Source organism: Ornithorhynchus anatinus, chromosome 3 (genome assembly GCF_004115215.2).
Source record: "Ornithorhynchus anatinus isolate Pmale09 chromosome 3, mOrnAna1.pri.v4, whole genome shotgun sequence".
In the NCBI taxonomy this organism is placed as follows: domain Eukaryota; kingdom Metazoa; phylum Chordata; class Mammalia; order Monotremata; family Ornithorhynchidae; genus Ornithorhynchus; species Ornithorhynchus anatinus.
In genome coordinates, this window is record NC_041730.1 from 19,529,056 (window position 1) to 19,555,982 (window position 26,927).

The window sequence follows — 26,927 nt, forward strand, 5'->3', positions numbered from 1 at the left end:
GTGCCCGGCAAGCGCTCGATAAGTAGCACCGAACGAAGGGGGGGGGGGGGGGGCCCTGATTGAACGAATAAGGTGGCCTCCCCTCATTCACTCGCTAGTATCCGTGGAGCGCCTACTACGTGCCCGGCCCCGAGCGCTGGACGGTTCCGCGACGGAGACCATCCCCGCCCTCCTGAGAATCGGCCCGATGGGGGTATCCGTGAAGCGCTCGCTCTGTGCGGAGCGCCGGGGGAGACGCGGGGTCGTCAGGTGGGCCCCCGTGAGGCTCGCGGTGAATCCCCATTTTACAGATGAGGTCGCCGAGGCCCGGGGAGACGAAGTGACTCGCCCACGGTCACGCAGCCCACGGCCGGCGGAGCCGGGAGTCGAACCCGTGACCCCCGCCTCCGAAGCCCGGCCAGGCCCGGGTCCCTCCGAGGCCCTTCGCTCGGGCGTCGGGCTCCGGTCCCCGCCCCGGGACTTCTTCCCGCCCTCTTTCCTCGCCCTCGCACCCTCTCCTCCTGTCCCCTCCCCACCTTCTCACCCGCCGCCCGCCGCCCCGTCGGTCCGAGGAGGAGGGAGGGAGAACGGGTATCGGATCCCCGTTTCGCGGAGGAGAGGAAGGACGGCGACGGGATCCGTTAAGCGCCGGCGCTCGGCGAAGCGCCGTCCCCGGCGCGACTCGCCCGGGTTCACCCGGCGGGCCGGCGGCGGGGCCGGGATTGGAACCCGGGTCCCCCGACTCCCGGGCCCTCGCTCTTTTCAGTTGGCCGTGCGTTGCGGGTCGCTCCCCTTCTCGTTCTTGACTCCTTGCCCCGCTCCCGCTGGGGCCGGTCTGGTGCGGATATCCGGGAGGGGTGGACCGTAAGCTCGTGACGGGCAGGGGCTGCGAGCGCGGGGTCCGTCGCGTCGGACTCTCTCGGTGGCTCGGCGCGGCGCTCTCGCTCTCTAGGCGTCGGGCGCCGGCCTGGGATAAAGCGACTCGCCCGGAGTCGCGCAACAGGCCGGCGGCCGGGTCGGGATTAGAACTCGGGTCCCCCGACTCGCGGGCCCGCGCTCTCTTCACTGGGCTCTGCTGTTTCAGGCCCTTCCCCTTCTCGTTTTTGACTTCTTGCCTTTTGGACTCCAGCTCACGTGGCAAGCGCTCAGTCAGTACCGTCGACGGATTGGATCGTCTCCCCGGGGCCCTACGCCGTCCTCTCGAGCGCCTAGTACGGCGTGCTGCCCGCGGCGTTCGATAAATACAGCCGGTTGACTGACCGGGCCGGGGGCCGGTGGGCTCTGGAGAGGGATCCGGGGGCCGTCGGGGTCGGGGGGAGAGGGAGGTGGGGTGGATCGGCGAGGTGGGGCGCGTTGGGTTAGAGAGTGACGGGTGTCTCCAGAGGCGGGGGGGTCTTAAGGACGGCTAGAGATCTGGGGAGCGACGAGGCGGGAAGCTTGGGCGGTTCTGCGGGAGTGAGGCGGGTAGCCGAGCTGGGGCGGTTGAGAGGGACCTTGTGGGTGGCCGGTAATGATAGGATCAACGCTGTCTGTTGAGCGTTTACCACGTGCCGAACACCGTACTGAGAACCGGGGCTGCCGCGGGGTGATCGGGTCAGGCCCAGTCCCCGTCCCGCGGGCGGGACTCACGGTCTTAAGAGAGGCGGGAGAATAAGTACGGAACCCCCCCTTCTACCGACCAGGAGACCGAAGCCCGGAGAAGTCGAATGACTTCCCCCGGGTCGGACGGCGGGGGAGCGGCGGGGCCGGGATCAGAACCCACGGCCCCCGGACTCTCCGGCTCTCGCTGTCCGCGCCGGGCCCCGACACCGGTCGCCGACACCGGTCGACACGGCGGACGGTACCCGTTGACGGTGGGGGGCGGAGAGGGATAGGACGCTCGGGACCTTTGGCCGGAAAGGAGAGTGGGAAGAGTCGAGGGGGACCGTGGGCCGGGAAGGGAGAGGCGGGGAGGGGACGAGCCCCCGAGGTCGCCCCTCCTCGGGCCCACCCCGCTCCTCGCCGACCCTCCGCCCCGGGTTCCGATCCCACCCGGGATCTCCGCCTGCCTGTCCCCTCTCGGGGAGGCGAGGCCCCGACGTCCCGTCGCCCCCTCTCCTTCCCCGTCGGCCGACCTGGGCCGGGGGGCTCCGGCCGCCCCTAGAATCGCCCGTCGGCCGGCCCCGGCCCGTTCCCTCGGCCTCGGATCCGGGCCTTCCCCTCCTTCCTCTTGGCGAGGATCCGGAAATCCAGTGGGAGGCCATCTCCATGGCAACGGGACCGGGCCCTGGCTTTACCTCATCAAATTCCAGCGCTACGCCAAAGCGATTGAGAAATAAAAAAAAAAACCGTATTCCAGATGTTTACTTTTTATTCCCCGTTTTTCCGTGTCTGGATGGGGCAGCCGGGACGGGGGCTCCGGGGAGGGGCGGCCGGCTCCGGCCACTCCCGGCCCGAGGAGGGAGGCGGGGCGGGAGGGGAAAGGGGCTGGGCGCGGCGGGCGGGCGGGGCGGGACGGAGGGTGGAGCGGCGGGCTGGCGTGGAGCGGGTTTTTCCCGTCCCCACGGGGTGATTCACGACAGCTCCCCCGGACGCCGAGTCCCTCCCTGTCCCGCTCCGCGCTGGGCGCCCTCGACTGGGGAGTCGGGACCCAAGGGGGCGGCCGTGGGAAAGGTAAGGAGAAGCCCGCCTTGGCTTCCCGGGACGGCGACAGGTGGGAAGGCCCCGGCCCGTGGCGGTCGAGTTGGTGCCGGTCCCGTGGGGAGGCGCCACTGCCCGGTCCTCCGGCCCCCTCAGAAAACCCCCCGATTCCTCCCCCCGCCCCCCCCCGCCCCAGGCTCTCCTCTGCCCGGCCGCCGGCGGGGCTTCGGCCCGTCTCTCCCCGGCCCGTCGGTCGGGCTTCCGCCCGGGATGCCTCCCCCTTGACCTCTCCCTCACGTGCCCCCCCTCCCCGCCCCCTCTGTTCTAGGATCCGCCGCATGTGATGAATTTGTCAACGCTCAGGGAAGGCTCGGCCATGGCTTCCCTGTCCCCGAGTTCTTCGCCCTCCCGGGAGAGCGAGGACGGGCCGCCGCCGCTGCCAGGTGGCGTCGAGCCAGGTAGGCATGGGAGGAGGTGGCCGGGCGGGCGGGGCCGGTCGCCTGAGGAGAGGCGGACGAGGGGGAGACCTCCTTCCCCAGGGTGGGGCCGGGAGACATCCCGAGGTCGGTGGGTTTCGGCCCCTCCCCTCCCGCGAGGGGAAGCCCGGGAATGGGGCGAGCTGAGGCTCTTGGGGCCCGGGGGCCGTCTCTCTCCCCCCCCCCCCCCCCCCCTCGGGCGGCCCTCTCCGCTCACTTCCCCTCCTTCTTCTCCACAGGCGACCCCCGTGCCAAGCCCCCGGTCAAGCCCAAACCCGGCCCTCGGGCGTGGGCCGCCAAGCCGGCCCTGCCTGCCAAGCCCAGCCTGCTGGTGCCCCTCGGGCCCCGGCCTCCCCGCGGCCCCCTGGCCGAGCTGCCCTCGGCCAGGAAGATGAACATGCTGGCGGGCCCCCAGCCGTACGGAGCCGGAAGACGCCCGTCGCCCTTCGCCCCGCGCCCGGCCGCCGGGCCCCCGGCCGGGGGGGACCCCGCCGGGGCCCCCGGGACGCGGGCCGGAGGGCCGGGGAGGGAGGACGGGGCCCCGGCGGCCCCCGCCGCGAGGGGCCCGGCCCCGGGGGGCGTCCGGAAGGCCCCGGCCCCGTTCCGCCCGGCGTCGGAGCGCCTGGCCGCCGCCGCCGCCGTGGAAGACATCCTTGCCAAGATGGAGCGGGAGTCCCAGAGGGAGGGGCCCGCCAGCCCCGAGCGGCTCCGGGGCTCCCGCCTGACGTTCGACCACGACGGCGGCTCCCGCTACGGCCCCAGGGGCCACGGCGCCGCGCGGGGCCCGGCCGACGGGGAGCGGAGCGGCCCCCGGGCCCCGGGGGGAGGCTCCGGCCCGGGCTCCCGGGCCCCGGAGCGAGACGGCGGGCCCGACCGGAGGGCCCGGGAGAGGTGAGGGGCCCCGCGGCGGTCCGCGCTCGCTCCGGGAGCGCGGCGGGGTGCCCGGCGGGGTCCGGGCCCGGCGGGCCGAGGCGAGACGCGCCGGGCGGGGCCGCCCCGTGACGGCCGCAGAGCGCCGTGGGCTGCCGCCCGCCTGGCACCTTCTACCGAGGGGGCGTCGGAGGGGCCGGCGGAGGGAGCCTCTTGGAGCTCTCCCCCGGCCGGATCGCCACGCGCCGTGGACGGGCACCCCGACCCCGGGTCGGGGTGGACCCGGTGCCCCCGAGGGGTCGGGAGGGTGGGGATCGTGACTCGGTTCCCCCCTCCCCTCCGGCCCGAGGCCCAGAGGTCCAGCCTGGAGCAGAGCCGGGCCCCGTCCCTCTCGGGTTTTGGCTCCCGCCTGGGGCCGGGCCGCGGCCGCCGGCCGAAGGGGAGGCGGAGCCACCTGGGCAGCCGGCCCAGAACTTCCCTCACCTGCTTGGGGGAGGAGGGGGAGGCGGAGGTTAACTCTTCCCTGCCCCGAGACCCGGGCGTTCCCGGGACCGGGTTTCCTTCTCTAGCGGCGGGGCTCAGCGGAAGGAGCCCGGGCCTGGGAGTCGGAGGTCGTGGGTTCCAATCCCGGCTCCGCCGCCTGTCGGCCGGGCGGCTCCGAGCGAGTCCCTTCGCTCCCCTGGGCCTCGGTTACCTCGTCTGGAGAGTGGGGATTGAGACCGTGAGCCCCACGTGGGACGACCCGAGTGCCTCGTGTCCACCCCAGCGCTTAGAACGGCGCTCGGCGCATAGTAAGCGCCGAGCGGGTGGCGCCGTTATCATCCTCCGTGTCCCGTGCCTGGAAAAGAGGAGGGCCCTGACCGGCCTCCGGTGAACGGACCCGTGGCCCCCTTTCCACCCTCCCGTACTTCCCACCCTCCCGTTATCACTGAGTAGCGGATAGAGCGCGGGCCCGGGAGTCCGAGAGTCACGGGTTCTAATCCCGGCTCCGTCGCTGGTCCGCCGGGTGGCCTTGGGCAAGTCGCTTCACTTCCTCTGGGCCTCCGTTACCTCATCCGTAGGACGAGGATTAAGACCGTGAGCCCCGCGTGGGGCAGAGACCGTCCGACCCGATTCGCTCGTCTCCGCCCCGGCGCTCGTTACGGTGCCTGGCGCGCAGTGGGCGCTTAACAAATACCCCAATTATTATTATACCTGGGCGTCAGCGGAAGGGGGTAGGGTCGATCCCTCGCGGGGTCGGGGGGACTGGTAGACGAGGGGGAGTGTGGAAGCTGGGGTGCGTGTATGTGTGTCGGAGGAACTGTGGGCGTTGGTGCCTCGGGCCCGCCCGGGGTTGCTCGGTTCCTCTCGGCAGATTCGACCGGTGGTATTTATGGAGTGCTTACCGTGTGCAGAGCACCGTGAGTAAGCGGTTAGGAGGGCACGGTACGACGGGCCCAGCCCCTGCCCACCAGGAGCTCTCGGTGGGTAGCGTTTAACTCTGCAGCGTTCACGGGGCCGAGGACCCTCCCCCCCCCCCCCCCCCCCCCCCCCCGGCTAACCCTCTCAGCCCGCCCGGACCGGAGAGGTGGGGACGTGTGGCCTGATCCAGCGCCCCGTGACTTCCCTTCTTCTCTTTCCTTCAGTGAACCCGGGCTCCGGCCGGATCCCAGTGAGGACCCGGCCCCGCCGAGAAGGCCGGAGGCGTCCCTTGACGTGAGTCCTCCCTGCATCTTTTCCTCCGGGCCCTCTTTTCCGGGTCCCACTGCCCGTCTCTTCTCCTCCGCGCAGACTTCCCCCTCTTGTCGCCGTCCTCCCCGCCTTGCATCGGGTGGGGTGGGCGGAGGTGGCGGGCCCGGAACCGTCCCGACCTCGAGGATTTTCTCTCGCCCGTCCTCTCTGAAAACAGACGGCGGCCCCTCCCTGCGCCCCGCTCTCCTGCAGGCTCTCTGGCCGACGGCCGTCGGCTTGGGAGGGCAGGTGGAGCCCCCGACTCCCCGCTGGTCTCGGGCGACGGGTCCCGGCCGGGGTCGGGTGGGCCGGGGGGGGGGGGGGGGCCGCTCCCCGTTCCCCGGGGAGTCAGCCTCGCTCTCCGTAGGGCGGAGGGAGGCCAGAGTGGTCTGGGGAGAAGGCGCCAGCCGCTCCTTTCTGGAAAGGACTTCCCCTCAGTCTCTTCCGTGCGCCCGGCTGGGGAGAGAATGTGGGCATCCAGATCCCGTCTGCCCCCGCAAGCCCCTGGCTTGGGCTGCGCTGGAGTTTCTGCTGATTATTTAAGACCGAGACGCCACGCCTGACAGATGGGCTTCCGCCTCCGTCCCTGCAGATGCCTCCCGTCGGAGGGAGGCCGGGGAGCGGCCGAGAGTCTGGCCGTGGGGGTGTCCCGTCCTCCCGATTTGGGGGAGGCCGCGGGAGAGGGAGGAGACTCCATCTTGCTCATCCCGGGACGGGGAGCCTCCGTTTGTCGTAAGATCGGCGGTGGTCTTCTTTCCTTTCCCTCCCCTCACCGTTCTCTCTCTCTCTCTCTCTCTCTCTCTCACAGGCTTCTAAGCCCCGGATCCCCTCCCCCCCCGGCCCCGCTGACAAAGGATCTCCCCGCCTTTCGGAAACCCCGGGCTCCGCCGGTCCCCCCACCGGGGTCTCTCTCCGTCTCTCTGGCCTCTCTGACGGCCCCAAGCCCTTCTCCTCACACCCCGGCGATGAGCTCGTGGGATCCGAGGGTCCGGGTTCCCCGGGGGGCTCCGCCGGCCTCCCTCGGGCCCCGGCACCCCACGGTCCGATCGTCTCCTCGGGCGACTCCCCTCGTCCGGCCGAGGCGCCGGCCGGCGCCCCGCCGAGCCCCCTCCCCGAGGCCTCGCCTCGCCTCGCCGAGGCCCCTCCGGCCGGTAGTCCGGCGTGTCCTTCCCGGGGATCCCCCGGCCTCTCCGGGCCTCCCCGATCCCTCGGCCCGGCTCGCCCCCCCGAGGGGTCCCCGAGCGCCTGCGGTCCGGCCCTTCCCTCCGAGAGGCCCCCCGGCTCTCCCGAGGCCCCAGACCCTCCGGGCCCAGAGCGCCCCAGCGTCGCCTCCCCCCGGGCTCCGCTCCCGGGGACCCCCTTCGGGGAGCACGTGCGGACGTTCCCGGCGGAAGAGGTCGGGGAGGAGGCGAGCCGGCGGCCTCCGAACCTGGAGCAGCGCCGCTTTTCCGAGGGCGGGCTGCGGCCCCCGGAGCGGGCCCGGGCTGAGCTGGGGGGGTCTCTGGCCGCCCTGCCCCGGCCCCGGGAGGGAGGCGGCCCTGCCCTGGACCGCCCCTTCGGGGGCGGGACGGAGTCCAACTGGAGCCTGTCCCAGTCGTTCGAGTGGACCTTCCCCGCGCGGCCCTCCGGCCCGGGCGTCTGGCGCCTGGACTCGCCGCCGCCGTCGCCCATCACGGAGGCGGACGACTCCGGCCTCTCCGAAGGGGAGGGAGGGGACTCGGAACGGGAGCACGGGCCCGGGATCCCGCGGCCGGGCCCGGCCGGCGCCGCCCCCCGGCCCCGCGCGGGGCGCGACGACGGCCGAGTCGCCGGAGGGGACGAGGGGTCTCCCGGCTCCGAGCCCCCGCGGCCTCCCGTTCGTCCCCTGGAGCCTCGAGGTCGGGGGTCACCGGGGCCGGCCCCGCCGCAGGCCGAGGAGGCGCGCGGGCCCGGGGAGGCCCTACCCGCCGCCGCCCGGCCGCTGACGGAGCCCGTGAGGGGACTGGAGCCCGCGGCCCTCCCGGCCCAGCCCTGCGTCTCGTTCGCCGACGCCGACCTCCCCGAGCGAGCCGCGGCCACGCGGGAGGACGGCGCCGCCCTGGCCCGGGCCACCGGCGCCCCTCGGGCCGAGGAAGGGGGCCCCCGGGGGGCGTCCCCGGAACCCCCGGAAGGAGACGCCCGCTGGCTGGACGAGCTCCTGGCCTCCCCGCCGCCCGGCGCCTCCGGCCCCGCGGAGGAGGCGGAACCGGAGCGGCGGGAGACCCCGGCGTCGGACGCCAGGCCCGAGGTGAGGACGGGCCGGGGCCGGGGCCGCCGACGGCCGGACGCGGGCTACGCGGGTGGTGGTCCGGGATCTCGGACGGGTCCGGGCTAGGGAGCCGCGGAACCTCACCGGGCCGGTGTGGGGAGGGGGGAGATCCGGGTCGAAATTCGGGCCTTCTTCCCCGAGCGGCGCGAGAGCGGCCGGTCCGGTGGGACGGGGAAAGAGGGAGGCGAGGGTAAAGGGGCGGGGGCGGTGGGGGGGGGGGGGGGCCGGGGGGCCGGGCGGAGAGCCTGGGCCCTGGGCCGGAAGGGGTTGAGGCCCGCCCCGTCGGCGGCGGCGGCGGCCCGCGGTAGGTGTGTCCCGGGGAGTGTGTGTGCATGTGTATGTGTGAGTCCGTGTGTGACTCAACTTGTTTCCGGGCGGGGCCGGGGCCAGCGGCGGGGTCGGCCGGGCGGGCGGCGGGTAGGGCCGCGGTCCGAGCCCGGCCCGCGTCCGTGTCCGACGGGTCAGGCGGAGGGCGAGCGCTCGCGCCGGGGCCGGGGGACCGGGGCCGGGGCCGGGGAGGCCGCGGGCGGCGGCACGTCCGTCCCGGGGCGGCTGCCGGCCGACGCGGCCCTGCGGGACGAGGCCGGGCGGGCCCGCCGCCCGGAGGAGACCCGCCGGCGGCCGCGGGGCCCCGGCCCGTCCGGGGCGGTGAGTACCGGCCCGGCAGTCGGGCGGGCCGCCGGGCCGCCCGCCGGACCCCTCCCCGACTTCCTGGGGGGTGGGGGCGGGGGGGCCGGGGCCGGGAGGGGGGACCCCCGCGCCCGGCGTCGCGACCGGGAGCCCGGGCGGAGCCCCGCGCCCGCGGCCCCGAGAGCCCGCCCCCGCTCGACCCGCCGAGGCCCCCGGGGGCCCGAGGGCGAGCCGGGGCCCATCCCCGATGCCGTAGCCCGTATTTCCCAACCCCCGTCCCGCGTTCTCATCCCCAGCCCCTAAGTGAGTGGCTCTCCTTCTCTCTCTCCTCTCCTTCTCTCTCTCTCTCTCTCTCTCTCTCTCTCTCCCCCCCCCCCACCCCCCCCATCTCTCCAGGGACTCCTCGGCTGGGCCCAGAAGGACCTGCGGAGCGAATTTGGGATCGGAGGGGACAGCCCATCCGGGGAATTCAGCCCCTCACCCTGGGCCAGAGAGTCCTCCGGGGGATACGGCCTCGGAGGCTCGGGTTCCGAGCGCGACCCGGGCTCCGGGGAGAGGGACTGGGCCCGAGAGTACGGCGGCGGGGGCGGCCGGCGAGGGCGGGAGGGGTGGGCCGGCACGTTCGGCCTCGGCCGGCCCGGAGCCGGCGGCGAGTTCGACCTCGGCCCCGGCGGAGACCGAGGAGGGAGATTCGGCTCAGGGGTCCCGGATCGGGCCCGCGCCCGGGACGGGGAGTCGGGGGAGAGCCTGCAAGCGGGCGCCTACGGCTCCGACGCGGCCGCCCGGCGGGACGGGGAGTTTGGGAAGACGGAGCCGAGAGGGGAGCACGGCTACGGCGACGCCGACCGCCGGGACGGAGAGTTCGGCGAGTGGGACCGGACGAGGGAGTTGAGCGGGGGCAGCGATGTCGACCCGTGGGGCGGGGGCTTTGGCGAGAGAGACTCGAGCGGTGGGTTTGGCCGGGGGACTTCGGAACCGCGGGGGGGGCGGTTTGGGAAGGCAGAGCAGAGCAGCGAATCCAGCGTCGGGGATTCCGGGAAGGAGGAGGAGGAGGACCCGAAGGGGTCGCGTCGTCCCGGCAGCCCCGGCCTGCGGGGGAGGCAGCTGGACGTGAGCGACTGGGGCGGCGAATTTGGCACCGCCGACACCGCCCGCCAGAACAGAGAGTTCGAGACGAGGGACCAGGCCGGAGCGTTCCACGCCGGGGACGCCGATCGGCGGGATAGAGGGTTCGAGAAGAGGGACCGGGCCGGGGTATACGGCGCCGGCGACGCCGACCTCCAGGCTAGAGAGTTCGGGAAGAGGGACCGGGCCGGGGTATACGGCGCCGGCGACGCCGACCTCCAGGACAGAGAGTTCGAGAAGAGGGACCCGGCCGGGACGTTCGGCGCCGGCGACGCCGACCGCCAGGACAGAGAGTTCGAGAAGAGGGACCCGGCCGGGACGTTCGGCGCCGGCGACGCCGACCGCCAGGACAGAGAGTTCGAGAAGAGGGACCCGGCCGGGACGTTCGGCGCCGGCGACGCCGACCGCCAGGACAGAGAGTTCGAGAAGAGGGACCGGGCCGGGACGTACGGCGCCGGCGACGCCGACCGCCAGGACAGAGAGTTCGGGAAGAGGGACCCGGCCGGGACGTTCGGCGCCGGCGACGCCGACCGCCAGGACAGAGAGTTCGAGAAGAGGGACCGGGCCGGGACGTTCGGCGCCGGCGACGCCGACCGCCAGGACAGAGAGTTCGAGAAGAGGGACCGGGCCGGGACGTACGGCGCCGGCGACGCCGACCGCCAGGACAGAGAGTTCGGGAAGAGGGACCGGGCCGGGACGTACGGCGCCGGCGACGCCGACCGCCAGGATCGAGAGTTCGGGAAGAAGGACTGGATGAGCGAATACAGCAGCAGCGATGCCGACCGGCAGAACGGGCCCTTCGGAAGGAGAGATGAACCTGGGGCTTATGGCGGCAGGGAGGGTGACCACCAGGACAGGGAGTTTGGGAAGACGGACTGGACCACCGAGTTCAGGAGCTCCGAGACCCGGCGGCCAGAAAGGGAGTTCAGCTTGGACGGGCGGGACTGGAGCAGTGACTTCTGCATCGAAGGCAGCGATCGGGGAGACCAGTTCGGCGTCATCGGGACGGACCGGGGCAGCTGCTCGGGAATGGCCACCCGGAGTCCAACCGGCAAGGTCGGAAACGCAGACTTCGTATCGTCCGGGCAAGTGTCGGTGGGAAAGACGGACTGGACCAGCGATCTGGGCCTCAGGAACCTGGACGTGCCCGTAGGCGAGGCCAGAGAGCAGGGAGTGGGACAGGTGGACTGGTCGCACGACCTTGGCCTCGGAAGCCTGGACGTGGCCGGCGGCCCGGGGTCCGGAGGGGCCGGGGCAGCCGGCGAACCCGGGAGGGGACGGAGAGATTGGACCCGAGATCTCGGCCCGAGTCACGTGGACGGGTCCGGCGGTCCCGGCCAGGCCGGGGACCGCGGAGCGGGTCAGATGGACTGGACCCCCGATCTCGGACTGAGGAACGTAAGCGTGTCCGGCGGAGACTCCGGAGGCTCTCTGGAGTCAAGAGGGCTTGGCGTAGGCCAGGCCGACTGGACCCCTGACCTCGGACTGAGAAACATGGACTTGACCGGCGGCTTGGGGTCAGGTGGCCCCGCAGAGGCCAGAGAGCACGGGGTAGGATGTACGGACTGGACCCGCGATCTTGGCTTGAGGAGAACGGATCTGCCTAGCGGCGCGGAGCCGGGAGACCCGCCCAGCGAGACCCGTCAGCGTGGAGTCGGACAGACGGACCGGTCGCCGGACCCGGGGCTCCGGAACGCGGACCTGCCGGGCGACCTGGGCCCCGGCGGCCCGAGCGAAGTCAGAAGATGCGGGGTGGGACAGGCGGACCGGTCCCGCGACCGCGGCCCCACAGACGCCGCTTCGCCTCGCCGTCTGGGAACGGGCAGGCCCGGTGAGGCCAGAGGACTTGGAGTGGGAGAGACGGCCTGGTCGCGCGCCCCTGAGAGTCGATCCGGAGACTCCTCCGCTCAGCCCTCCGGCAGCGGGGCCTCGGGCACGGAGCCGGAGCCGGACGTCCCCGATCCCGGCGACCTGGGGACCAGGTGAGGGAACGTTTTCGGGGGGAGGTCCGCCCTCGGGCCCGAGAGCGTCGCCTGTTCTCCCCAGAGCGGCGTCTTCGGCTGGGATTAGAGGGGGAGAACGGATCGGGAGTTGGGGGTGGGTCAGAGAGGGGATGGGGCGGGATTGGCGATAGGAGGAAAAGGGATTTGTTGGGTCGGCGGGGGAGGAGGAGGGGAAAGATCCGGTGGGTGGGGAGGGAGGGCTTCCGGGGCAAAGGTGCCGGCGGGTCGATGGAGCTGTCCTGAGCGCCGGAGACCTGACGGTGGCGTCGGGAGGCCGGAGGGCGGCGGGAGGAACGGCACAGGCCGAGAGGAGAGGAGCGGGGCGGGGCTGGCACCCGGGGCCGAAGAGGGTGAATCGTGGGGGTGTCCGAGAGTTGGTTGGGGAGTAGGGAGCTCCGGTCGGCCGGGGTGTTGAGGTTACCGGGGATGGGCTTGGGGCCGGGTGGAAGATTTCGAGGGGAGGAATGGAGAAGATGAGAGGCCGGGGTTAGCTCAAGGTGTGAGAGAGACTGAGGCCCGAGTTATCGTTATAATAATGATAGTGATGATAATGCCGTAGATCTATACGGTGCCCTGCCACCCGGGTGTTCCGTAGGCTCTCTGTCTATTAATCGTTCCTCTTCACAACATTCCTGCGAAGCGGGTAAGGGCAGGTATCATCAACCCCATTTTACAGCGGGGCAACTAAAGCACGGCGAAATGACTCGTCGGGGTCACACGGTCAGAAGCCGGTCAGACCCATTAACTACCGGGCCGGGAGCTGCCTTAATCGTCTCTGCCCGTAAGGAGCTCAGAGGTGACCCGGTCGAGGCGAGGAGCCGGGGGGGCCACCCCGAGTGGGCACGGGGAGGTCCCCCGGGGTTCGTTGGTGTGTAGGTGGGCCCGTCGTCCCGTCCGGTGACCGCTGCGGTCGGGGGACCGGGTGGAGCCGCCCCCAGGGTCCCGGTGCCCTCGGCCTCCTGAGGTGGAGTTGTGTAGGCGCCCCTCCTCTCCCTGACCCTCCCCCGTCCCAGATGGCTTCGAGGCCTAGGCCTCTTGGGCCCCCGCGGTGCAGCCCTTCCACCCTCCTTGGGCTTTCCTCGGACCCCGGGCTTATTCAGGAATCTCTGCCTCCCGCCCCTCGGGAGCCTCCGTCCCGCTTCTCTCGGGCCTTGAGCGACGACCTAGCCGCTCCGCTTCGTCTCCGCGGTCAGCGAACAGCCTGGGAATCGGCAACGTCCGACCCCTTCGGACCACCCGTTCGGGAGGCCTGTAGTCGCGCGCGCCCGTGTCCCGCCGCCGTCCCTGGCTTGGTTTGGGCCCCGGGCTCTGGGGAAAGTGATCCGTCCGTCGCCCGGTCATTTAGCTCTTACGGGAGGAGCCCGTTCTCCCCGCCCCCCCCCGGCCCCCATCTCCCCGCCGTCGCCCGCCCCAGGGAAAGATGGCCCCGTTCCCCTGTTGGGGGGCGGGCGGGCGGGCGGGCTGGCTTCGGGGCTCCGAACCCATCCCAAGGAATGGTCTGTGTTGGGAATCGCTCCGGAGTTGTTTCTGATTCTTCTTCTCCTTTTCCCCGCTGCAGCCGCCTCCTCTCCGGGGTTGAATTTCCATCTGTCAGTGGTTTGCAGCGGGACAGGCGAACACACGTGGGCTCTCTCTCCTTTCCCGACTGCTTGTTGACTCATCCGCCACCTTCCTCCTCTTCCTCCCTCCTCCCACTCTCTCCCCTCTCTCTCCCCCCCAACTCCGCCCCTCCCCTGTCCCCTGGGTCCCCGAGCTACCCGATTTCTGGGCCTCGCCCCACCGTCTTTCCTCTTAGGACTCAGGCGACGTCTGGAGGAAGGGAGAGAAGGAGCGGACCCACCTAAGAGCTTGCGTCCATGCCGGGCTCTGAGCTCCACATGCCCCCAGTCAATCCCGAGGGTTCAAAATCTGGTCTTCTCAGGGACCTGGGTCCTTGAAGGGCATCTCTCCTTCAAGATTTACGGAGGGAGAAGAGCAAGGGGATTAGAGAAGGGCCAATTGCCCGGAAGGGGATGGAGGCGGGTTTGGGGGACGGCGTGGGCAGAACTGCTCGGTCTAACCCTCTACTCTCCCCCCTTCTCCCTCCTCGCCCCGCTGCAGCCCAGGCGGACACCTCTCCCGCTCGTCGCCCGCCGGCTCCAAGAGCCTGCTGGAGGAGATGCTGGCCAACAGCTCCTCCAAAGCGGCGGCCCGCAGGGAGAGGGCGGCCTCGGGCCTCAGCGGGCCGCCCGAGGAGGAGGAGGGGGAGGAGGAAGAGGAGGAGGAAGACGGGGCGGCGGCTGCGGCCGAGGCGGAGGGCGTGAAGGAGGCGTCCCCCGAGCTGGGAGAGGACCCCCTCCTCCCCCGGCGAGCCCAGCCCGACGGAGAGGCCGGTCGGGGAGAGGAGCCGGACGGAAGCCAGGCCCCCTCGGGGGACGGACGGGAGACGGCCCCCGCGGCCCCGCCGGCCCCGGCTCCGCGGCGGCTTCTCCGCAGCTTCACCGCCGGTTCTTCCGGCCAGGATTTCTCCTTCATAGAGGTCAGGCGGGGGCGGGGCTGGTGCTGGGGTGGGGCGGGGGCCGAGGCCCGGTCTCTCTGCGGGAAGTCAGATTCGTCCGTTATTAATATTAGCTGTCGACGAACCTTCCGGGAGGCCTGCGGCAGGGTGGGTCCCGGGGGAGCGCTTGGCCGAAGCTGATCCCCCGCCCGGGGAGGGCCTCGGGTTCATTCGTTCGTTCGGTCGTATTTATCGAGCGCCTACCGGGTGCGGAGCGCCGTCCAGAGCGCTTGGAGAGTACCACTGCCCGGAGGGTTAGGGACGGGAGACCCCTGGGGCGGGGTGGAGTGGAGTCCTCCAGGGCTCCAGCAGCCCGGAGAGGCCTTTGGGAGTCCACGGCGGGAGGGGCGGGTCCGGAGGGGAATGGGATGATTCGGGGAGTGAAAGGGAAGCCCCCCGAGGCACCCTCCGTCGGGAGCCTAGACCAGCGGTCAGGCAGAGGGGGAGATTTCATCAGCCAGGTGGACGTCCGGGCGAGACCCCAGGCGACCTCATCACAGTCCGTGTCTCTCCCCAGGACACGGAGGTCCTGGACAGTGCCATGTATCGGAGCCGTGCCAACCTGGGGCGCAAGCGTGGGCACCGGGCTCCGGCCCTCCGGCCGGGGGCCACCCTGGGGTTGGCCGAATCCACCGACTCCTGGCTCTTTCAGGACTCCACAGGTAGGGGATCGAGGTCCCGGGCGGCCGGGCGGGGGGGCGACGGCTTAGCTTGGGTCACCTGGCCGGGCCCATTGCGGGTGGCAGGTTGAGCGAGTGGATGTCGGGTGGGGGAGGCGGGCGCCCGAGGGGCTGGGAGGTGGCGGGCCTGTCGTGCCCCGGGTCCACTTGCCCCCTGTGCCCGCAGAGCCCCGGCCAACCCGGAGGGCGTCGTCAGACGAGGAAGCGGTGGAGGAGCCGCAGAGCCGCCGGACCCGGATGACCCTGGGGCCCAAGGGCCTGAAAGTCAACCTCTTCCCTGGCCTGAGTCCGTCGGCCCTAAAGGTGCCTCGGCCCCCCCCCACCCCCCGGCCCCGGCCCCCGCCCCGGGATCCGATCGGACCTGCGGGTGCCCTGGCCGAGGGGAGGGGCCTCCTGGGTCCAGATGGGCGGTTCCTTCTACCTGCTTTCGCACGTCCGCACCGCCCGTCTTCCCGGCTGTGACCTGGCCTTTGACCCCACAGGCCAAGCTGCGACCCCGGAACCGCTCGGCCGAGGAAGGGGAGCAGGTGGAGGCCAAACCCACGCAGAAGGAATCCCTGGTTCAACGTTCCAAATCCTGCAAAGTTCCCGGCCTGGGCAAGCCCCTGGTCCTGCCCCCGAAGCCGGAGAAGTCCTCAGGGTAGGTGGAGCGGACGAGCCCGCGGGCCGCGGGGGGAGCCGAGCGTGGGGGCCGAGCGGACGCCCCTTGACCCCCCCCCGCCCGGCGATCTGGGAGTTGCCCACTGCCCTCTACCCGTCTTTAGGTCAGAAGGGTCGTCTTCTCCTACTTGGCTGCAGGCGCTGAAGCTGAAGAAGAAGAGGGTATGAGGAGGAGCTGTTGAGGTGAGGGTCCCCGGGCCCCGGATGGGAATGGGGGGGGATGAGACGTCTGGTATCTGGCTGGCCCTTTCCCACCAAGGGAGCTGAGGAATGGCAGGGATACTGGGATTTCCCTCCCCCTCCTCCTGCAGGCATCACTCCTGGATTCCTCTTGGCCTGTGCTGGTTGAGCCCCAGGGGTCCCATTGATCGGTTGCCTCCAGGGATCGGGGAGGCTCCCGCTTTCTCCCTTCCCAGCGCGCGGATGGAAGCCGGCTTCACCGTGCCACTCCTGGATCGAAACCCCACTCTGGACCTCGGTCCCCCGAGTTAAACCATGGGGGCAGGGCGGGGCCGGCCCCCCTTTAGGGAAGGAGGGTCCAGGAGGTCTCCACCCTCAGGGTCAGCCCCTTGCCCGTTGTAGAGGGAGCCGCTGATGCCCCAAGCTCACTGGGCCGCCTTCCGCTGGCTGGGCCCGGGGAGCCCGGTCCATCCTTGGGGGTGTGGGAAGGACCGAGGGGGGCCGAGAGCCCTAGGAGAATTTGGATTTTTTTTTTTTCCCCCAGCCGTTAGATCCTTAGGGTTCCTCATTCCCTCCCACCGTCTCCAGTCTTGGGGTGGGTCGAGATGTGGAAGAGGAGGCTGCCGGTCTCTCTGGGGGGTTGACGGGAGTCTCCTTTCAGTCAGGAGCGGAGGGAGGGAGGGAGCCTCCCACCTCTAACCTCTCCTCTTCCCTCCCCCGCTCATCCATTCTCCTCCCTCCCCGACAGGTTGCTCCTGCTTGGAGTCTCGGGCAGCCCCCACCGTGGGGGTCGGGGGAGGGACGAGGAGAGGATTGGAGCCCGGCCTGCACCCCCTTCCCCACGTTGTCGCTGAGCCCCCGCAGAGCATGGAGGAGGAGGAGGAGGAGGGGGGAGGAGCAGGAGGAGGAGGAGAAAGACGGGAGGGGGAGGGGGAGGCCCAGGCACATTTATGCACTTTGTATCGTCCTCGCACCCTCTCTTTGGTTTCGGTCATTAGCGGTTGACGGTTTTCGGCCCCCTCCACCTCCCCGCCGGCTGATTTTCTTTTGATACCACTTTATAGCATTTTTATAAAGTCTCTGGTTTTGTAATGAGCAGCAGAGCCCCCCTCCTCCTCCTCCTCCTCCTCCTCCTCCTCCTCCTCCTCCTCGTCTTTTCCCTCTCCCCCTTCCCCCCCCCCCCAGCACCCTCACCTCCCCCCACCCCCGGCACCCCATGGAGACCAATGACGTTTTGCCACTTGAAACAATAAAATTTTGGGGGATTGGTGGTCCCGGCTGTGGTGTGTGGTTTGGCCCCAGGGGATGGAGCTGGTGGAGGTGGGCAGGTGGGGGAGTGCTGTGGGGCTCCGGAGTCTCTTTCTGACCTGGGGTGGGGGAGAAGGAGCACCTGGGAGTCACCCTAAGGGCAGAGGGTAGCTGCGGGTTTCTCTCCCTCCCTCCTTCCCTATCTCCCTCCCTCCGCTCCGTGCCTCGCCGCCTGGCATCTGGAACGACCCTTCCACTGTTGCACTGCTTCGACGGTGAGTCTCCCCTTGCCACTCTGCTCCCCCCGCCCCCCATCCCGCCCGCTCCCCAGTGGCCAAGAAGCCAAGTCCTTAGGATCCCAGTTCCCGGTCGCTTGCAGTCAACTTAGACAGGCCAGGAAGATCGGGAGAGGGAGGGAACGGGTGGGACGCAGGCCCCGAGGAGCAGGCTTGCCAAGGAGGTTCGTCTCCGGCCTGCCACGGTGGGTGTGACCTTGGGCGAGCTCTTCTCCTACTCTCTGTTCACCAGAAGGCTGTGGGTGAAAATGCCCCACCGCTCCCGTCCCCCCATCCTCTGCTCCCTCTCCCGAGGGAGCTCCGAGGAATAAGCTTTGAACTTGGACAAGATGTTCAGGACAATGGATAGGAAGACCGTGGCACTAAAAATGATCGTTAGCGTCTGAGCGGCCCAGAGCGCAGGCGACCGAGACCCGCCGCTCAAGCGGGGGCTCCGGCGGGATAGACGCGGGCTCCGTCTGACCCCTTCCTCCGGGCCCGTCTGACATCGAGGCAGGCGACCCCGCAGCTTGCCACCCTGACGGCCGGGCTAGGCACGACTGTGGCGGGGGTGACACCCTGGGGTTTGGGCCGGGAGCCATAGCCACCCCGGGGCCGGGGGGGGGGGGCACTCTCTCCATCCCACCTCCCTGAGGGGTTTTTTCCATCTACCTCTCTGGGGGGCTTCCTCCATCCCACCTCACGGAGCGGATTCCTCAGCTCCACTCAGGGGATTCTGCGGTCCCAGTCCCTCCCAGCAGTTTTCTTTCTCGGGGACCTGGCTGGCCCAAAGCGCTCCTGCCACCCCCCCCCCCGCCTGCTTTCTCGGGGGAGCCCAACCTGAAGCCCCTCGAGCTCCCGAGGACTGCAGCTGACGGAGTGGACTACCTTCTGGCTGCCGGTGGCCCCGGGCCTCCCGGCCCAGCCGAGGTCAGCCGGGAGCTGGCCAGCTCCCCGCCGGGTTGAATCGCCTCGCAGGGGACTTTCATTTTCTCTGCCCACTGCGACTCCCTGCCCTCTCGTTGGACCCTCGGGCGCCTCAGCCTCCCCGCCCGGCCCCACCCCATGGGGTCAAGGGCAATGGAGGAGCAGAGCTGTAGGGGAGCCGGCGGGGCGGGGTCGCGTAATCCATCCGACCGGGCGAGGACAGGAGCGCGAGGATGCCGCTTGGAGCTGATTTCACTCCATCCCCTCTCTCTTCCTCCCCCTTCCCCTCCCGGGCCCCGCTTTGGCAGGTGCCCAGGCCGAACACTTAAGACTCATTAGTGAAGCAAATGGAGCCCAGTTGGCTCGGCCCTGGGCTGTTTATGCCGGCGGGCGGGGGAGAGCTGGACTTCTGAACTGGAAAAGGGGCAGAGAGCCGCCGATCCCTCCGACGGGAAGTGGGTGGGGCCTGAGCGCCCCTCTCCCCCTGCTTCCTCGGGCTCCCTTCTTGGGGCTTTGCCAGAGATGATAAGTCCCGTTCTCTTCCTCGGGGAGGCCGTATTAGTAGTGAAGCGCGAGGGGCTCTCCCAAAGGGAGAAGCGGCTGGCACCCGGAATTGGATGGCCCCATGAGGGATAAAGTGCACGAGAGGTAAAGAGAGAGCGAGCTTGTTCACACTCCCTTCGGGGTGACCTCCTGTCTCCAGTAATAGGTGACAAGAGTCCGCGTTTAACACCGGGGAAGCCGGAGACGCTGGGGCGGACCTGAGCCGGGGCGGGTATCGGGAAGAGCAGAGAACCGAGCCCAGCTCTCGTGCCCCACGGCCGTGGCTTCGGTCATCCCCAGAACGGATCCCCCCCGGCCTGGAATGTTGCTGGCGGGACCCCCCCGGCCGGATGGGACCTGAACCCCATTCTGCTGAGAATTGCTTGGCAAGTAAAAGTGAACGGCAGAAAGGCCCGTGGATGGAACTGTGGGCCCTCGAGCCCAGTGTCCTCGCTTGCCCCTTGCCCGCCTCCCGCCACCACGGTTGGGGATCGGAAAGGGAGTCGGGGTCGGGGGGAGGTCTCTCCGAGGTTCGGTCCCTTCCCCGCGGAAAAGACAGAATGTTTTAACCAAGACCAAGTGGGGAAGGAAGACCGTGTTCAGCATGATAAAATGGATTTTAATAGTCACCCAAGGAACGGACTTAAATTAAGGATTTATAGAGCACTTTATGCCCCTCAAGTGGTGGGCTTGTAAAAAAAAAAACACAAACCTCCCCACCCATTCCCTGGGAGCTGGACTGCAGATCTGGAAAACAGGCTTCTGGATAGAAGCTGCCAGGCCGGAGGTCTGTCGGGTAGCCCTGGGTTCGAGTTCCCCCGAGCCTCCTGCCTCGGTCCTGGCCTGGCAGCCCGGCGGCCCCCGACTCCTTTGACCTGCCGCCGTTGCCCCCGCGGCTGGCCTAGGATGCCATCCCTGATTGGCAACGCTGAGGGTGGCCAAGGCCACCGTCTCTCCAGAGGTGGCCTGCCAGGCCCCTTGGGGCAGTCGGGCGTGGACGCCAGAGCACGGGGAAGCCTGAGGGTCGTGGGCTGAGCCCTCAAGTGAACAGTCAGCCCTAGATCCCAGGCCTTCTGCCTGCGCTGGCCCCGGGCGCCGACCCGGCAGAGGCTCAGGCTGGGCTTTTCCAGAACGCTGTGCTTCGGCTACATTTCGGAGCAGCCATCTGCCCCGCCGGAGCCCCACCTGCTCCCTCGAGCGGAGGGCAAGGAGCTCTAAACCCATCGATCGATGGGCACCGGGCTCTGCACCGACCCGATCCCGTTCCCGGCGGATTTCCGAGCCCGTTGACCCTCGGAAAGCGGCACGGATATCCGTCTCCTCTCGGCCTCCCATCCCGGAGACTCTTTATTGACAGAAAAGGAGGGAAGGAGGGGCTGTGCTGCCCTTCCCCCTCATCTCCAGGCCCTTCTCCCCTTCCCCGTTCCCCTCCCCCCTCCCTCCCCCTGCAGCTGAGGCCCAGTCTGGTTCATTGAAAAGTGTCTTTATTTCTACAGTGCGTGCAGAAGGCCGAGCTAGGCCCCATGGGGTGGGGAAGGGAAGAGAGCTTAATCGAGAAAGCCACATTTCCTGAACTTCAGAAGTCCACAGTCCGAGCCGGACGCACAAAGGCCAGAGGCGGGTTTTGGCAAACGCGGAACGTAAACAACCTCCAACATTTTAAGGTTAACGAGAAATCGGGGTTTAGTTTCAGAGGGCATTTAGCATTCTTTTTAGGCTGCCCTCTCTGCCTCCTTCAGGGCTTGGGGGCAGGAAGGAATAGAAGAGGCGGCTAGGAAGACGGGGGTCAGTCGGGGCTGAGGAAGGCAGAGGGCAGATTCCTTGTGGGGAAGTGACTGGAGACTCTTGTTGCTGGACCTGACTTTAGGCCTGGCCTGAGTTTCCCCCGGAGCATGTGGGAAGCGGCGTGGTTTGGTGGGAAGAGAATGGGACCGAGAGTCTGGACTCTTGGCGTTGACTTCCGGCTCTGCCATTGGCCCGCTGCGTAGTCTTAGACCAAGTCACTTCATCTCAGCTGTTTCAGGAAATTCTGACGCTCTCTGCTGTCCTCCTCTGGGTGACCTTGAGCCGGTTTACTAGTAATGTTGGTATTTGTTAAGCGCTTACTATGTGCCAAGGACTGTTCTGAGCACTGGGGTAGATACAAGGTCATCAGGTTGTCCCACATAGGGCTCACAGTCTTCATCCCCATTTGACAGAAGAGGTAACTGAGGCACAGAGAAGTTAATCGACTTGCCCAAGGACACACAGCTGACAAGTGGCGGAGCCGGGATTAGAACCCATGACCCCTGACTCCCAAACCCATGCTCTTTCCCCTAAGCCATGCAGTTTAGTAGATAGTGTGGGGAAAACCACCACGTCCTGTGAGCTTCCGGAGAGTCACCCTTTCTGGAGTAAGAGGAGGTGTAATCCCTGCTTTGGAGAGGGAAAAGGAGGGTCTTTGGTCTCCGTACTGACTCCTCGTGTTCCTCTCTTCCCTCCCATCATGGAGCCTGGGCGTTGAGCCCCCGGTCCCCAATTCAGACCCTTCTGACTCTCCCACTCACCTAGGTGGTCTTGAATCTGCAGCTGCTGGATAGATCTAATAAGGGGAGTGATATTTGTTGTGCACTTCTGTGTGCCGACCACATATTCATTCATTCTATCGTATCTGTTGAGTGCCTACTGTCTGCAAACCACTGGGCTAAGCGCTTGGGAGAATACAATAGAACACTAAAGAGAAACGGCCCCTGCTCGCCATGAGCTTACGGTCTAGAGGTCGAGCTAAGAGGTGGGGTACACGGAATCAGGTAGGACTCTGTCCCAAATGGGGCGCACAGTCTAAGATGAAGGGAGTCAGGTATTTCGTAGAAGCCACTTGCCCAAGGTCACACCGCAGGCGTGTGCAATCTCATCATGGGCGGGGAATGTGTCTGTTGTTATATTGTGTTCTCCCAAGTGCTTAGTAGAGTGCTCTGCACACAGTAAGTGCCCAGTGTATACGATCGTCCGACTGAGCGTCGGTGCCGGGACCGGAAGTCTGTTCCCGGTTAAGTAGGCCATTCCGCATCTCAGAAATGAGGAAATTTCACTGCCTACCAGCTGGCCGGGGGGCAGAGGAGCCCTCGGCGGCGGTGAGGGAGAAGCGGCGACTCAGGATTCAAGGTGGGGCGAGACGGCCCTACCTGATCCTTGCTCCACTTTGGCCTTATCAACGAGGCAACCGGGTCATCCACTCCTGGCCACTTTGCCTCAGGATGGGAGGGCCTACCGGGGTTATGCGCCCATTGGTTTCCCACCGGATCTGGAGGTGACCCCTCTGGAACCGGCGGCTAGGGTTCTTCCTGGCGAGACAACGGCGGGCCTTGGCCCGGAAACCGTGGCTCACGGTGACCTCCCCCCCGGTTTGCCAAGCAGACGCTCTGCCCCGACGAGGGGCGGGCGGTGGTGCGCGCTGGTTTCCGTGGACACCGGTGCCTTGGTTACCATCCGGTAAATAATCCAGGATTCTCCCACCTCTCAGAACAGTGCGTGTGTTTTGCCTGAGCTCAGCCTGGCTCCAGGGTTCAGCCTGGGGTTCTCACTCCACTTTGGGCCAACGGAAGTGGCTAGCCCGGAGAGAAACAGGCTCTCACGGTGCACCGTGTCAACAGAAATGTGCCACACGGGGGTTCCGGGGGAAGTGCGGAGTGGTTGATGGTTGAAGACCACTTCCTGGCCGCCCAGCTGTTCTCCCCTTCACCCAGAGAAGTAGGAGGATTGTCTAATAGTAGTGAAGGTATTCACTGGGTACAATACACTCTACTGGATGCTTGGGAAAGGGCAGAAGCAGCGTGGCCTCGAGGAAAGAGCCAGAGCCTGGGAGTCAGAGGACCTGGGTTCTAATCCCTGCTCTGCCCTTTACCTGCTGTGAGATTCGACTTCTCTATGCCTCAGTTTCCTCATCTGTGACATGGGGATTCAATGCCTGTCCTCCCTCAGACCGTGAGCCCCGTTCGGGACAGGGACCCGACGAATCCACCCTCATTAACCCGTATTACCCAGCGCTTAGAACAGTGGTTGACACATAGTAAGCCCATTACAAATAGCATCAAAGAGGGGCCTTTCAGGTCAGTGGTTCAATACATCCGTACTGGAAGCTCCTCGTGGGCAGGGAATCTATCTACCAACTCTGTTCTATTGCACTCTTCCAAGTGCTCTGCACACAGTTGGCGCTCGATAAATACAACTGATCGATCTGGACAGCTTCACCAAACTGTTGGATTCAAATGAAAGTGACCGCCTCGCTCAGAGGCACCAGAGAGTGGGTCTTTGGGAGAGGACTGAATTGGTTGGATCCTCTGGACGTTTCATTTGCTCTTCCCCCGTAAAGGTAGTGGGAAGAAATCTGTTGCACAACACAGGTGAATGAACAAACGGCCAACCACCAGGCTGGGCTTTTTTTTAATGGTATTTGTTAAACGCTTATTATGTGCCAGGCCCAGTACTAGATAATAATGTTGGTATTTGTAGTAGATAATAATGTTGGTATTTGTTAAGCGCTTACGATGTGCAGAGCACTGTTCTAAGCGCTGGAGTAGATACAGGGTAATCAGGTTGTTCCCCGTGAGGCTCACAGTCTTAATCCCCATTTTACAGTTGAGGTAACCGAGGCACAGAGAAATGAAGTGACTCGCCCAAGGCCACCCAGCAGACAAGTGACAGAGATAGGATTAGAACCCAGGTCCTTCTGACTCCCAGACTGGTGCTCTAGTTACACTGTTTCAGCTTTACGGTCCATCATTCTGAACTTTACCACACTAATCCCCTCTACGGTGTGGGAGCCGTGGGAGTCGATTGTATTTAGTGAGCATTTCGTGCCGAGCGCTGTACTACGCGCCGGGGGGAGTACGATATAACGGACACACTTCCCGCTATAACAGCCAGTTTAGAGACCAGAGATGGGGAAACCATTTTTGGATCGGAAAGATGTTGGGAGTGGGAGGAGTTTAAGGAGGGAGATGGAGGGAAGGGGTTACCTGATGGGCAGGTGAGTACATTTTACTTACAATGAAGTAGAAGCCAGCCGCCCTCTTGTGGAATCTTTCTCACATAATATTACCTCATTAATGATCCGGCGAGCCATTCTGCGTAATCGTCTGTTTCCTTTGCTCCAGTGCAGGAAGCTGGTTCAGATGGCTCCCCTAATAATACTACTAATAATAGTAATAGTTATAATTGGGGTATTTGTTCAGTGCTTACTACGCATCAAGCACTGGGGTAGGTGCCAAGATAACCATGTCCCACATGGGACTCGAATTGTAAAATTAAATAAATAAATGTTGGCATTTAAGTGCTTACTATGTGCAGGGCACTGTTCTAAGTGCTGGGGTAGAGACAAGGTAATCAGGTTGTCCCACGTGAGGCTCATAGTCTTAATCCCCATTTTATAGATGAGGTCACTGAGGCACAGAGAAGTGAAGTGACTTGCCCACAGTCACACAGCTGACAAGTGGCAGAGCCGGGATTCGAACCCGTGACCTCTGACTCCCAAGCCCGGGCTCTTTCCGCTGAACCACACTGTGTACCTTCCAAGCACTTAATATAGTGCTCCGCACACAGTAGGCGCTCAGTAAATACGATTGAATGAATGACTCACAGTCTAAGTAGGAGGAAGAACAGTTATTGAATCACCATTTTGCAGTTGAGGGAACTGAGGCCCGGAGAAGCTAAGTGACTTGCCCAGAGTCACGCAGCAGACAAGTGGTAGATCGGGGATTAGAACCCCGGCCCCCGGACACCCAGGCCCGTGCTCTTTCCGACAGGCCCATTTCCCCGACTCGTAATTCAAGGCTTAAGCAGGGTGGCTCAGTGGAAAGAGACTGGGCTTAGGAGTCAGAGGTCAGGAGTTCGACTCCCGGCTCTGCCACTTGTCAGCTGGGTGACTGTGGGCGAGTCACTTAACTTCTCTGTGCCTCAGTTACCTCATCTGTAAAATGGGGATTAACTGTGAGCCTCACGTGGGACAACCCGATTCCCCTGTATCTCCCCCAGCGCTTAGAACAGTGCTCTGCGCATAGTAAGCGCTTAACAAATACCAACGTTATTATTAGTATTATCTTCTGGGGTGGCCCGTTAGAAATGGGATTTCTGGCGAAACGGCATGTGGGAAAGATGGGTTCTGCCTGTGCTCTCTCCCTTAGCCGTCGGTAATGGAGAGGCTTGGGGGGCGAGGGGCAGGTTGATCTTCGGAGAGAAGTCAAAATATTCCCCGCTCAGCAGCTTCCGGGACGTGGACTCAGAGAAACTGTCAGTTCCGCGGCCTTGCTACAGAAAGCGCCCACCCTCTTGATTGAAAAAAAAAGAACACATTCATTCGATAGTATTTATTGAGCACTTACGGTGTGTAGAGTACTAAGTGCTTGGGAGAGTACAATACAACACTAGGCAGACACATTCCCTGCCCCCTTGAATGTACTTTTGTATTTTATCCGCATATTGCTCGTTTAATGGCAAGGTCAAGTTCCCGCTTAGTTTCTAAGTCCAGCCTGCCCTAACTGCAACTGAAGGCAATCTTCTGGAAGTGGGAATCAGGAGCTCTCCGAATCCACAGGAGGAAACCGGAAACACGAGGAAGTGCCGGGATGGTAGAATGAAGTCTCTCCTCCAGGAGGAGGGCCGAGGGCAGCGGAAGTTTTATACAAGTGCCTAATTAAGACTGAAAGGTTAATTGGAATTTAGGTTAATTAGAAGTGTGCGGGCACCTGCAGCAGAGATGCTTGGAGCCTGATTGAGCTCCTGCCACATCCATCCTGGTGGAGGAAATAAATTCCCACCACTTCCTGCTTTCGGAGCGGCTCATCCCCTCTGCCTGCATCTAGCCGGGTGAGTAACACAGTAAAAATAATAATAATGGTACTTGCTAAATGCTTACTATGTGCCGGGCACCGTACTGAGCACTGGGGGGTGGTTACAAGCAAATCGGGTTGGCCATAGTCCCTTGTTCCACGTGGGGCCCACAGGCTCAATCCCTGTTTTACAGATGAGGTAACTGAGGCCCAGAGAATTTAAGTGACTTGCCCAAGATCAGGCAGCAGTCAAGTGACAGAGCGGGGATTAGAACCCGTGACCTTCTGACTCCTAGGCCCGTGCTCTTGCCACTATGCCCTGCTGACCTGTCTCAAGCCCAGGGGAGACTTTAGAAGATCATCCTAACTCAGTTCTAATCCCCATTCCTCCACCTCCCTGCTGTGGGTCCTTGAGCAAGACACTCATCATCTCTGGGCCTCAGTTTCCTCATCTGTAAAATGGGGATTTGGTAACTATTCTCCCTCCTACTTAAACTGCGAGTCCCATGGGATACAGGGACCGTGTCTCATGTGATTATCTCACCTTTATCCCAGCACTTAGTACAGTGCTTGACATATAGTAAGCACCTTGTGAACACGATCGTTATTATTAGTACCTCAACCCACCCCACCTTTGAGGCAGAACAAAGTCAGCCTGTTGACACTGCCCCCGCTTCAGTCTGGGTTTGAGCCACACTTTCAATAATAATAATAATTGTGGTATTTAAGTGCTTAGTCTATGCCAGGCACTGTACTAAATGCTGGAGTATCAAGATAATTAGGTTCATTCATTCAGTAGTATTTATTGAGCGCTTACTATATGCAGAGCACTGTACTAAGCACTTGGAATGTAGTTTGGTCACAGTCCCTGTCTCCCTCAGGGCTCACAGTCTTAATCCCCATTTTACAGATGAGGTAACGGAGGCACAGAGAAGTGAGGTGACTTTGCCCAAGGTCAAACAGCAGACGAGTGACAGAGCAGAGATTAGAACCCAGGCCCTCCTAACTCCCATGCCCGTGTTCTCTCCGGTAGGCCAAGCTGGCCTAAACGTAGCCCCTCTTGCTCTAGTTCGATTGAGTTCAAGCCCATTTAATAAGAATAATTGGGGTATTTAAGTGTCTACTATGGGCCCATGAGACACGAGAGACCAGGTCAATTCCTGTTCCACCCGGGCTCACGATCTAAGGGGGTGGGAGGGTGAAGAGCAGATATTAAATCCCCACTTTTCAGATGAGGAAAGAGAGGCCCAGCGAAGTTAAGAGAGTTGCCCAAGGTCACACAGAAGGCCAGCAGCGGAGCCAGGGAGGGAACCCGGGTCCTCTGACTCCTAGGTTCTTCCTACCAGGCTGCTCTCTCATCTCCATGTCCAAAC

At 65.6% G+C, this 26,927-nt stretch overlaps 1 protein-coding gene across 1 annotated transcript; it reads left to right on the forward strand.

Moving 5' to 3' along the window:
- The first annotated feature begins 2,508 nt into the window (after positions 1–2,508).
- On the forward strand, positions 2,509–16,915 carry TNKS1BP1 (tankyrase 1 binding protein 1). The gene is made up of 12 exons (XM_039911408.1): positions 2,509–2,631; positions 2,927–3,056; positions 3,314–3,965; positions 5,570–5,639; positions 6,463–7,920; positions 8,968–11,678; positions 13,800–14,217; positions 14,753–14,897; positions 15,082–15,218; positions 15,398–15,555; positions 15,680–15,758; positions 16,504–16,915. The coding sequence occupies exons 2-11, from the start codon at positions 2,942–2,944 to the stop codon at positions 15,741–15,743; spliced, it is 5,928 nt and encodes a 1,975-aa protein (XP_039767342.1). The 5' UTR covers positions 2,509–2,631; positions 2,927–2,941; the 3' UTR covers positions 15,744–15,758; positions 16,504–16,915.
- Positions 16,916–26,927: the final 10,012 nt, after the last annotated feature.